The sequence below is a fragment of the Pavona decussata genome, unplaced genomic scaffold, assembly GCF_977016875.1.
Source record: "Pavona decussata unplaced genomic scaffold, jaPavDecu1.1 SCAFFOLD_256, whole genome shotgun sequence".
NCBI lineage: Eukaryota > Metazoa > Cnidaria > Anthozoa > Scleractinia > Agariciidae > Pavona > Pavona decussata.
In genome coordinates this window covers 49,852-63,050 of record NW_028145659.1, presented here as the reverse complement: position 1 = coordinate 63,050, position 13,199 = coordinate 49,852, and the positions used below count along the sequence as shown (strand labels likewise).

The window sequence follows — 13,199 nt, the reverse complement described above, 5'->3', positions numbered from 1 at the left end:
TTGCATTTGAACAACTTATGGCAAAAACAATAAACTGAAACTGAGACAGCACCAGATCGGCTTCAACTCCTAAGGCAAAGCTAAATGATGTTCTATTTAACAATTAGATTATGAGCTCGAGATTTCTATCGCGTGATAGCTGATGAGGGCGCAGCCCGAATTCGGCTATCATGCATAGAAATCGAGAGCGAATAATCTGATTGTCTTAGTATAAATCTACTAGTCGTTCAAAACTAAACAAGTAAATTATCTATATCCTCATCGCAGACGCTTCGAAAACGCGAGGAAGCGGCCGCCATTTTGATGAAAATTGCTACTCACTATCTATCAATGATTAGTATAAATCTACTAGTGTTCTATCACGAATGCCGTTCTCTGATTGGCTACGCTACTCGCTATCTATTCTGTGATAGATAGTGAGTAGCGATTTTCAACAAAATGGCGGCCGCTTCTTGGCGTTTTCGAAGTGTCTGCGATGAGGAAATAGATAATTTACTGGTTTAGTTTTGAACAACTAGTAGATTTATACTAAAACAATTAGATTATTCGCTCTCGATTTCTATGCGTGATAGTTGATTCGGGCTTCGCCCTCATCAACTATCACGCGATAGAAATCTCGAGCTCATAATCTAATTGTTAAATAGAGAGCGAGTAGCGTAGCCAACCAGAGAACGGCATTCGTGATAGAACGCTAGTAGATTTATACTAATGTCAGATATTCTTAGCAAGGCTGGGTGGAGGTCAGAATCCACTTTTGCTAAGTTTAATGACAAAACGATTGTAGAGGACACTTTTGCCAATAACGTTTTGGAGTAAAATCTGACATGGTCCCTCTGTGGGTGACAAGGTGGAATTGAAAAATTGAACGACACTAACAAGAAGTTGAAGTTCGACTGGAATTCCAGTTGTCACCAACACAGAGGGATTACACGCCCTCCCTTGGATCCCTTGACCGCGATGCCCAGGGGTGGTGCTTTGAAGACTGAGTTCACGCAGGCGCAATGCTATCTCACGTAATCCCTCTGTGTTGGTGACAATTGGGATTCCAGTTAAACTTCAATTTCCGGTAAGTCTCGTTCAACTTTTGATTTTAAGACATATTTATTACGTAGCAATTTTTGTAAAAGTGGTCTTATTACAATTACAGTTGAGACTGTTGAAAGATAAAGTAATAAGAAAAAAGTATTTTCATAGTAACATGGGATCAAAATCAATGGCAGAGCTACAGTAAATCTTAAAATATATTACATAGTCATATTAATCATTAAGTTAAGCTCAATACTGAAAAGGCTTAAAAATTGTCGCATCAATACCAGAACATTGCAACACATCCTTACCCAACTGTGTCTCTAGACAAAGGCCTATACGGCTTTACATAACAGTAACAGTTGGCTACGAGGCTCCCTAAGAAGCTTAGTTTTAATGAGATACCGTCTAAGAGTGGTCACCACACACAGTCTTGGGTTTGAAAATGTTTTTAACCTCAATCACCATGCATTTTGAACCTGTTTTGGACTGTTTGGCATGTTCTCGTAGCTGAAATGCTTTAGATAGCCTGTTATCTACCATAGAGTCAATATTAAGAAGAAGTAGTGATTACCCCCGTTAGGCAGTGACGAAAGCTAACAACATAGTTAGTTTCAAAGTTAAACCCTTAAGAGAAATCTCGTTTACAGGAGATAGAGTCCTAAATAATCTAGAACTTGGTTTACATCCCACACTGCAGTATAACGAACCATGGGAGCGCGAGATTCAAATACTCCCTTAAGAAACCTGATAAAGATAATGACCTAGATAAGAACCTAGGTCTTAGATTCGACTCCTGATAGGAGCACTCGGAATTTCTTTTTCCGAGTTTGCCTTCGTCGTTACCATTATCATTCTCATTTGTTCACCAGGCTTAAAATATTACATCACAGATTGCACATATGCCACACATGACATTCCAATTCTAGCAGTATGCAGGATGTTTGTCCCATGAACCTAGTTTAATGGCCTTAGCTCCCACGAGTCCCCTGTAGCTCAGTGGTAGAACATCCGAACTAGTAATCGGAAGGTCTTAGGTTTGAATCCTGATAGGAGTACTCTGAATTTCTTTTTTCGAGCTTACCTGCGTCATTACTGGATAATATATCATTCTCATTTGTTCACCAGAATAAAATTATTACATCACATTTCTCTTTTATTGCGCATATGCCACTAATTGACATTCCAATCATAGCAGTATGCAAGATGTTTGTCCCATGAACCTAGTTTAATGGCCTTAGCTCCCACGAGTCCCCTGTAGCTCAGTGGTAGAACATCCGCACTAGTAATGGGAAGGTCTTAGGTTTGAATCCTGATAGGAGTACTCTGAATTTCTTTTTTCGAGTTTGCCTGCGTCATCACTGGATAATATATCATTCTCAGACTTTTCTTTGTTTAATAGAAAACCCACTTTAGTGAAAAGCTGGACACTGCCCTGTACATTTTTACCGCAGTCATCTAATGAAGGCCCTTAGAGGTAAGAATCATCGATGTACGCAACATTCATGTGCCCCACTTACCTGAAAATGGATTAAAAGTTAACAGGTTTAAGCAATTTGTTAAAAGCCGAGGAGCAGATGCAAGACCGTTGGGAGGGCAGGTAAACTGAAACAATTCCCCCTTTCAAGAGAATTTTAAATATTTTTGGTAGTTCTCATCAACTGGGGACAGAATAATAGGCATCTTGTAAATCTATGGATGCCATATAGATGGTTGCTGGTATATTGATTCAGGTTCTTCAAATTGACGATGACTCCATGTCCTCCTGTATTTCTTTTACGAAGAAATATTGTGGAGATGATTCCTCCTTGGCAGTGTTGCGATTTAACAATGACCCCTTTTTTGCTACGTTTCTCTAACTCTGAATCAACAATGCGTGTTTCTTCCGGAATGTACTCTGGAGGAAGTACTTGTGTAGGGGGACGGTCGACAAACTCAACATTAAAACCTTTAACAGTTTTAAGAATCTGTCAATCAGATGTTAACTCTCTCCATTCAGGGAGGAAAAATTTCAGTCTAACTGCTGGCTTAAGAGCTGGTTCTATGCCAAAATTATTTGAACGTATCTCTGGTAAGTCTGCAGAATCTGGGTTCACTTTTTCGATCTGACCCTTCTGCTTGAGGCAGTCTGAATTCTACGGTCGTTCGCCAGCATAAAAAATGCTTCTGTGGGCGGATTGTTAGAGGATTGAGATTTGTATCCAAAATGAGTGTGGCTGTGGCCTCTATGATGAGACATGTTAGATGTCACGTTCCGACCAACCCAATTCACTTTGGAGATATCTTTTACTTGCTTACACAAATCCTCCCCGAAAGGTTCTGCAGTCACTGGTATAGACGCTGAGCAAAGGTGCTTATAATCAGAGTGCAGGTCCGGTTTGATAAGCTGTTTCCGTCTAGTGCTCAGCTCGGTTTTTGCATGAGCAAAAAGGGAAAGACTATCGATGGCCTCTTGGACGAGCGCTTTCCCGCCATTTATCTCATTGACGTTTTTTTAAATGGCGTCCGCGACTCGAGCGAGCGCTGTTATGCCCTTCACAATGGATGTTTGCATCACTTTTTGAAAAGGTAGGTCTTGTGACCTAACAGAAGGACTGAAGTTGTCCCAGATCAGTTGAAGTTAGTCTTCAAGTATGCATCCCGAACAAGAAGCGACACAACTCTTGTGCGTTCTTCGTGAATGGGAGGTCCTGTTTCCTCCGACTTGAGTAATTTTTGAGAGTTTGCAAAAAATCTTTAACCAAATTGGCTCCGTTGGATTGTTTCTCGGTGCCATGTTCTATGAAATTAGTCAAAAGGTCATTGACCTTTGCATCAACATCCATGTGGTGCCTACCGGGCGATTGTTGTTTTGGTGTCACCTCTTGGCGAAGTTCTTGTTGTAAGGAATTTGACGGATTACTGTCGATTGGATCACCCTCGGTGACCTCCTCGTCTTCAACCACGTATTTCTCAAGTGTTTGAGATAAAATATTCGCCAAAGACTGTCATCTGTGAAAACCCTTTTTCCATGTTTTTTGCAAGGCACTGAGCTGAGCGCTCGCCATGTCGTTGTAGCGGAAGTGAATTATGACTTCACGCCTGTCTTTGTCAGTGCTGCGTTTCGGGCGCTTATGCGATTTCTCTCCCAGTGCTGAGTGCACTTCCACAGGAACTTCATTAGAAGTACCAGAAGGCGATTTAACCGACATTGTAAAAAAATGGCCATTGCAGCAAAATATTTCAAAACAAGCATTCACGACCAAGTACAACAACGTACTGAGGTCACGCAGGCGCAATGCTATCTCACGTGGACCCCGTATGGGTGACAAGGCGGAATTATGGATTTTCTTCGAATGTCTCATATCTGTCTATAAATCAACACTAAATAGAATAAATTAAGTATACATAGGGCATGAATTCAAAAGCTACAAAAAAGTATTTCAAATTTTATTCTTAAACGTCATTGACCGAAAGAAACCCTCAGAACTAGTATTGTTATTTTACCTGGTTTTTGTTTCACTCCATAAACCTCTGTCCTCATACAGAACTTATTGTGGCTTGTCTTTCCCACGAATCGCAGCCATCTTGTTAAGATGCCATCCCAAATGATGTTCTTGTTCTCAGTATTCCTGTCTCTATTTCCTTGGAAATTCTGAAATTTGGAGTTTAAATAAACGAAATATGATACTTGCATTTCAAACTTAAGATTACCTCTTTCGGTTTAAAGAACAGTATGCAAGGAAAAAACACACGCTTGCACGTATGAGCGTTTGTAACGGGACCGGAATATCGCTGGAAGGGGTAAGCTTTCCATTATTTGGCGAAAAATGTCTCCTTAAAGGTAGTTTCTCAGCATGAATTCGAATTAGCCTTCTCAGTTCAAGGTTTGTTACTTGGCTGCAGTTTTTGCTGTATACTAAAGCTCACCTTAACTATACCACTGTCTTCATAATATGTCCACGTTTTGCCATCTCTAGATGATTGTAAGGTGTATGTCTTTACCCAGTCATCAGCTTGGGAATTCCCCTGAGTTGACACAGCACAGATGATATGAAGTGTCTGTAGATCAATCTGTAGATATGGATTGCTATCATTTGTGGACGCACACCATGAGGATCCTGCTGTGTAGTTCAATCGGCCATTCTTGGCTGGTGTGCTGATATTTAGTTCAGAGGAAGCTGTGATTCTGTTATCTGGGATTAAGCCACTCTGCATTCCAAGATCCAGATCAGTACAGTGGCCTGTCACAAACCAAGACAAAATGTTTTTGTTAATAAGTTCCACTTTGCTTATTTTTATAGTCAGTATACTCAGAGAGGTCTTATCATGCCCTTATTCGCGAATTCCTGTCACTAATTGGGACCAAATCTCATCATTCCACGAATTCGTCTTTAAAATATTCTTTATTCATCTTTAGAATATTCCTCCAAATAAAATTCTTCTTCTGATACAGAAACCTAAATATGGACTTGTAATGATCGCAGCAATGAGAACAACATCAAATACCACAAGCATACTAATTCCTTTAATTTAGCTTTTCCGAGGACGGATTAATCTAAGGTCTAACAAAGGGAGAGTTACAAGTGGGGTGGGTAGGGAGAATGGGGAGGGGGTAATAGGTAGAGGGGCTAATTAGACATTTGGCAGATGGCACCGCCAACTAGAACGTCAGTTAGAAATAAATATTGATTTGTCTGGTACTACCTTGTGATTACTCCAACCCATTAAACGTTCACAATATGAACGAAAAGTACAGGAACATAATTAGTAGCAAAAGCGTTCATGTCCACAAAGGAAAAGAAAATTTCTAGCGTTGGGTGCCCACGTTTTTCATGTGATATGTTACGTGACATCATTGTCTTGCAGAGAACGTCGTGCACAGCAAAATTTTGGCTAATAAAAAAAAGACTTTTTACGTTCTTGTTATAGTGGCCGTCATGTTTTTGTAAGGTTTCTATTCTACATATACACGTGCTGATAGCCCACACGATAGCCAAAAATATGGTACACTGAATAATGGTGCTCACAATTCATTTAGATTACTCCAATATTTCGGTCTATTTGCCATTCGTAATTTGGTGTTATGAGAAGTCGATTATGACTGGTATAACAGACGGGTGATGCAAAAACTCGCAGTTCAGTTTTGACTCGGGGTTGGGATGACAGGCTTAATCAAGAATTAGGAAAGCATTATTAGAGTAGTTCTCATTTGCATGTGGTAAAACTAACAAAAGTAATCACTCTGGCCAATCACAACAGACGCGAACAACGCAATGAACCAATCAGAATTCGAAGCCAAAAAATACATATGACCGGAGCCAAGCGCACTGAAAACGCGTGCGAGCAAGGCACGATTGGTTTTGGAACTTTTGATAATTCAAAACTATTCTCAACAATATCTTGCTCGAATAGATGTTATTCATTGGCTGAGAAACTGGTGCAAGGTTTGTTAACCAATCACAGAGTGCAGTAAGGCAAAATAAAAGCAAACGCGAAATTACTTTCGACAGTCAATTGAAAACAAGTCTATCATTTTTATCTCTCAAAGAAGAGCTTAAAGGGGAGTTACACCTGCACGCCATTTTTCCGCCACTTGACATGGCTTAAATAAAAATATCTCATTCGCGTTTCAAGCAATCCAAAAACCCTATCATCATATCGTGAATCTGTATTGTGGGGTAAGTTGTGAATTTTTAAGTGTTTTTTGGGTATATTTGGGAGGAGTAGTTTTTCTAGAAAGATTGGTGAAATTAACAGTGATTTAGTGAAGTTTTAAAATTAGCATTTGTAGTTAATAATTAATAGACGGATACCAAGTTAGTCCACAAGCAACCTGGGGTGCTCTTGCGTGGGTACAACTGTCTGTTAGTGTTCCAAAGATCATTTTCTTTCCTGTATCCTTTCTTAAAACCTCTTCAAATTTCATTCAAATTTAGGTGTATTGCCTCCTTAAGCCTTGAGATGGCTTTCTTAATACTTACTTTTTCCAGAATAAATTTGTTTTAGGCGAAGAAAGAGTCACTTGTGTTCCTTTTGAAAATGTTTTAGCTTACTAGGTTGATTTTTAATGCATTCTGTTATTTTCCTTCGCAATTTTCCCTTAAAAACACCTGGCCAGTCAAACGATGAAAGCACAATAGGCCTTATCACGGTCTTCGACGCCATTTTGACGAGTAGGCAAACACGTCTTGAAATAACAGTGTTTTTTTGGAAATCCGATGTCAAATAATTTTCATAACACATCGCTTCTGAAAAATTCATGAATTGGAAACTTTTGGCACTAGGAAAAGGATTTAAAAAAAATTGGAGGGATGTAGCTGTGCCAGAAAGCGTCCAGTCGTGTTTTGAACTTTTCATACATTTTCTTATATTTTTTTCCCGCGAACTGAATAACGTTTTTGGAACCTTATGCTGGTTTTAAGACAATTCCAGGGGAGGAAAACCCTAGTTTCAACCATTCGTCTATTGAGAGTATTAAAAGGCAAGAATAATTTTCATCGGCCACCAACAATGTAAATGAAAAGATCCTCTCGTGGAAAATTCATTATTCATCCGAATTTTTACCCGATGCTTGCAGCTGTTGGGGTCAGGTTTCTCGGTGTTGTTCCAGACTAAAATTTGACAGTAATTTTATTAAAACTATATTCTTTCTTCATTCTGTTAACTCAGAATGTACAGAATCGAATACTTCAACATCATACATTTCTACTGGCCGTTGAAAGAACTTCTGCTTTTGTGTACGTTGTTCACCGCCGTGGTTCAGTCGCCTGTTACTAACGGCCGGACAAAAAAAATCAATCAATCAATCAATAAATAAAAATAAAAAATAAACTCAGGGAGCTCACTTCCTAGTAAGAACTTGGCTCAGAATGAAAGGGACAAAATTAAACTCTTTTACTTTTCAATACTTTCCACGAGAAGCGGGCGTACAAATTAATCTAAGTACTCCGTAGCGTACGGACATTTCATGTTGTTCTACATTACATAAATAGGCCTTATAGACACCACAAAAATTCTCAATCTTTGTACAAGTTTCAAAAAGCGACTTGCGCTAGTATCGTGTAAGCTGATTTGTTTAAGACGTTTATGCTTAGCAGCATATAACTGAAAATCAACAGAGCGGACTGACAGAGTAGAGGTAACAGTCGAACATCAAGCCTTAGATAACTTAAAAATGTACGTTATGGATAACTTGTAGTCCATCATAGAAAGCTAGTATCAAAAATGAGTACATCACAATTTACAGAATAAAATAGTTTGGACAGTTAATTAAACACTATAACGATAAAACGGAAAAAAGTTGTAAAATATGCCAAGCAGTCCACACGAACATTACATGGTGCGCAAAGAGAAAAGCTTGTGTTTGTTCTTTTCCGATTTAAAGCTGGACCAACGTTGACATCAACACAATTTTGCTTACCTGTAACCACATGAGGTATTACTGCGAGAAGAGCTACAAAATAGAGTTTACGATGAAACTCCATCTTATGGCAGGAAAACACAGGCTTTTAAGACCGCCAAGTTTTCTGAGGCTACAATTCCCTCGGAGGGTGTTCCCGCAATAGTCATACAACGAAATATTTTGCGTCAACAGTCAGGCCTTAATAACTGACAGAGACAGTTGGGTGACGCGAACTTTTCGGTGCGTTTTAATCAGCCTTTTTAAGAATTTCGTACGCTAAGAATTGTGGGTAAATGTACCATGTCGCCATCTTTTTTGTTACAGTGCATTGTCAGTGGATACGTACATAGTGAAATATTTTAAACAAATTCGGTGTTAAACATGTTATTTCAGAACGTCAAAATTTGAAAGCAGGTACTTTTTTTGTCAAATTGATGCGAGATCAAGGCGTATTCTTGCCATGAATAACAAATTTTTATGGTTTTCATTTTTTAGTTGAATTGTCTGGTGAAACTTCGAAGGAACTTGATACGAAAAGCCAGCGAGGGGGACCCCCATATAAAAATGACGGGGGTGAGTGTCGTATTTTTAAAAATCTACCTGTGTCAAGTTTTCGGTCGGGTATTTTTTTTTTCTTCTTCGTCGTTGCTTCAAATCTGCACATCAATTTACGTATCAAACTCTGCTCTCTCGTAGAAGGTATCTATTATTCTGATTGTCTCTAACAAAAACGGCCCAATCAAAATCCATTATCGGCGCGTATATCACGGGGGAGAGGACCCACTCATCCCTTCTTGTGTGACGTCAAATCATTATTTGATTTATTCATTAAACATGGATCAAATCCTGCTCTCTTCTAGAAGGGATCTATTGTTTTGATTGTCTTCAAAGAAAACGGCCCAATAAAAATCCATTATCGGCGGGTATATCACGAGGGAGAGGACCCAATCATCCCTACCTGTGTGACGTCAAAGCAAATCATCATATACATTTGAAAGGTTGTTTTTAATGGCGGCCACATGCATGATTTTATGAGACTCCGATCTGCAGTTTTCAGAGAAATTACGATCCTTTTACAAGCGGTAAATCAAAAGAATAACTTCGAAGTTGTACTCGGCAGTTTAAACGGTGTAAATTGGAGAGTTCACAGGGAGGAAATTACGCTTTGACAAACAAGTCGAATTATTGTGTTACTGGAAATCATACCGCTGCTAACTTCAGAGCAGTCTTTTGAGCTCATTCTTTCGGCCATGTTGATTATTTCCCTTGGAGTTTTATTTTCTGATCTCATCCAATTTTGCCTTCAAACAGCGGGAGAAAGAGAAGAACAAGGCGACTCGCCGCGGGAGAAACAAATCGACTCTTTTAGCAGCTTTTAGAGGCGGCACTACATAAGCAGCGGCCAAATCTTGAAGAGACATTACTTTACTCTAATCTGGCGCAATGAAACGTTGGATTTTTTCTCTTGAAGTGGAACTTAACGTTGAAAAACGAACCAAATACTCAGCAATCGAATGAAAGGACTGGTTATTCTCCAAAGAGGCGAGTATATTCATGTGATTTTGTTCACAAAACTTTGCTGTTTTGCAAGATATTGTTTTTCTTGCAGTGTTGACACTGCAACTTGTTTAACTTAAGAGCTGTCTTTTGAGCTCATTTTTCGGTCAATGTTCGTTATTTCCCTTGGAGTTTTATATTCTATTCTCCTCCCATTTTGCTTCATTTAAAAAAAAATTGATTCTTAGCTAAAATAGTCATGATCAGTCAAACAAACGCCTCACAACGTTGTATCGTTGGCATAAACTACTGACAAGTTGTTCTCGCATATATTTCTAATTTTAGCACTTATTTCTGACAATCGTGACAGAGAATAAACAAAAATACTTAAAACGGTAGGGTATAACGGCAAAGATTAAGACGTGTGAGTAATTTTGGCTGAAAGTCCTTTCAAAGAGCGCTAAAAGGGAATGTAAAATTAAAGTGTGATTTCATTTTCATCAAAACAAGGCTTACGCAAAACATTTTTTCGCTTGTTTTTGTGAAGTTTCAAAGATCGTTGTTTAGTTTATTTCTGTAATGATTGCTATGGATAATCACAGCTTTTTTTCATTTATTGCTAAAGGATATATTTGAAGTCTGCTGTTTGGTTAGTGTAGCTATTTTCTCTGAGGTTTACGTACGGCCTTCTTGATAAGCAAAATTTACCAGACAGTGACAGTGCTACGTCGCGCGCGTTGACTCTTCACGAACCGGTTCGCTTCGAGGTGGATCATCTTAAAAACTACAAAGAATAATAAAAACAGAAAAAAGAAATATCATTTGTAGTCCATTTAATTTCGCTTTTATAACACAGAGGGCAAAATAATCTTTAAACTATCAAGGAACTTCGTAAAACAGTCAGCAAGGCTATGTTCACACGGGACCGGTCCCAAGTCGATCCGACCCTATCGATATCCTGGAACGGACCATTTCAGTTACGGCACCGTTCCGCTTATCAACGTCAGGCCAGACGGGACCGGTCTGTTATGGTTCGGCACTGAATCGAAGTAAGAAAAGCAGCTGTTTCTACCAGTTAAGCATGCGCAGAATACACGTTGAAGCTTTCAAAATGGCGCCGAAGAAGGCTAAATCAATAAAGGAAGGAGATAAAACCTTCAGCTGGACGGCCGATGAATTATCCCTTCTCTTAAAAGTTATTTTTGATTACAAAGACTACCAGGCTTCAAACGGAAAAGATTGGGAAAATATTAAAAGGAAATATGAAGACACCATTAAAAGGTTTCTCGAAAGATATCCTTCCGAGATTTCCAATGCCCCACGAGTAGCTGAATATCCTAACGGCAGAGATTATCATAAGAGCGTTTTCACCAAGGAAAGGGTGTTTTCTTGAACGAAGAACGATAAATTCAACTAGTACCCAAGCTTAATTGCGCTGCCAGTACCAAAAGGAACCGGTCCAGGTGTTTACATTGTGACAGATCCATTTGGGACCGAAACGGTTCCAAAACTGGACCTGCTGTTTTGGAGGTCCATTTATCGGACCTGATTGTGAAAGGGTTAACAGGTCCCGTGTGGACAAAAGGCTTAAAGCTATCCGTCACGATTTTTAGATCGGAACCCAATTGGAACCGGTCATAGCCTAAAACACTTACCGTAGGCGCAAGCAAAGCAACAAATGATCAATTTTAATCCCAGCGTACAAAACAAACAAAACCGACGAGAACAGTTCCCATTATACACATGTAAATAAGAGAGAATACAATTTTAATTCTAGGGAGCAAACTAACAACGATAAAACCAAATGTTATGCATTAATTAATTATTCACCTGCGCTGTGAAGCTTCCTATCGCTTGGAAATCACACGATCATATATTGATAAAAATAGCAAGCGGTGGATCCAAAGCAGGAACTTGTGGAGTAACTTCTTCTGCTGAATTTGATCTTCTCCTTCCTCCAATCAAAAGGACAGTGTCTCGCTCGGCTATCGCTTGTTGTAAGAAGAGACACAGAGGTGAACGCACTTGGTCGCCATGACCGATTTTAGTTTCTCAACCAAACAAAATAAAATAAATCCGATCCTGGTCTTAAGCTTTTGACACAAATAATCTTTTGCTGTTTCTTGTAGAGGACACGAGAATTAACCCTTAAGAATTTCCTTTCTAGCTGCAGCACTTGATTTCCGTGCATTTTTTGTACAAATAACCCGGCGTAAAGAGTCGAACTCCAAAGAACCTCAAAGAACTCGTTGTTTTTTTGGACACAAAATAAAGAAACCAACAAAATGTAAAACCGTCGTGCTCAGCCAATCAGGAGCGAGTATTTTTGCCGCTTGACCAATCAAGAGTAAGTAATTTTGCCCTCGGTGAAAGGAAAATTACGAAAAACTGCCCTCTGTTACAACAAATCAGCATTTAGTAATTTTGCCCTCTGTATTATATTGTTATTGTTGATGAGCAGTTTGCTGTATATGCATTAAAAATATATATATAACTGCAGAATGGATGAGGAACTCATAAGGTTATCACGTTCTTACAATAAGCAGACTTGTTATTAATGATGTTATTAAAAATAGGAATTGTGAAGTGGAGCCATGCGCGAGTAATTGCGATTGACTTCTTATAGTTTGAGAAAATACCGCAAAAGGAAAGATGCTTGTGTTACTAATTGAGGGTCAATATGTGGGAAGGTAGCATGGACGAGCATCCCATTCAAGGGGCAGAAGCAATACACCTAGTAATTGAAGTTACCCTCTGACCGTGTAGGCCATTTATGTAGTACAATGTTACCCAACTCCCAAATAAACAACTTAGTTCCTTGCAAACCCCACACCTTCACTACCTCGTCCCTGACAACACGCGAATCACCTAAATTGCCCTTTGCCCTTACGTCCATGTCTATGTTAACTGCTGCAAAAGTTTGAAAACTTGGTGCGCGTCAACGCAAGTGAAAGTGCGTGAGAAGGACAACAAGCCCTCTTGGGGTGGGGATGGGAGGCGGCTTGTTTAACCAGCGTGTATGAGAAGGACAAAGATAAATGCATGGAATCAACTCTCTGGGGAGTGGGGATGGGAGGCGGCTTGTTTTACCAGCAAAGTTTTAACTTCGATTCTTCTTAAAGACCTGGAGATGCAAAAACTACCATACACTGTTAACTTCATTAATCAATAGTTGTTATAAATAACCCAAGGCAGAAATAGAAATACCGTCGGTTACATCTAAGCGTGGACACGAGACAAAAAAACATGTTCTAATAGCGTGTCAGACATGACGTGTTTTGTCGACAAACGT

At 39.3% G+C, this 13,199-nt stretch overlaps 1 protein-coding gene and 1 pseudogene across 1 annotated transcript in view; both read right to left on the bottom strand.

Annotated features, from left to right (window-relative positions):
• Positions 1–8,552, bottom strand: part of LOC146456370 (uncharacterized) — a 44,824-nt gene extending 36,272 nt beyond the window's left edge. Inside the window, exons 1-3 of the mRNA XM_085093183.1 lie at positions 8,429–8,552; positions 4,936–5,249; positions 4,513–4,660 (exon numbers count right to left, since the gene is read on the bottom strand). Coding sequence (XP_084949309.1) covers positions 4,513–4,660; positions 4,936–5,249; positions 8,429–8,492 — 526 coding nt within the window. The 5' untranslated portion in view covers positions 8,493–8,552. The remainder of the gene's footprint in view (positions 1–4,512; positions 4,661–4,935; positions 5,250–8,428) is intronic.
• Positions 3,119–4,217, bottom strand: LOC146456371 (uncharacterized; annotated as a pseudogene).
• Positions 8,553–13,199: the final 4,647 nt, after the last annotated feature.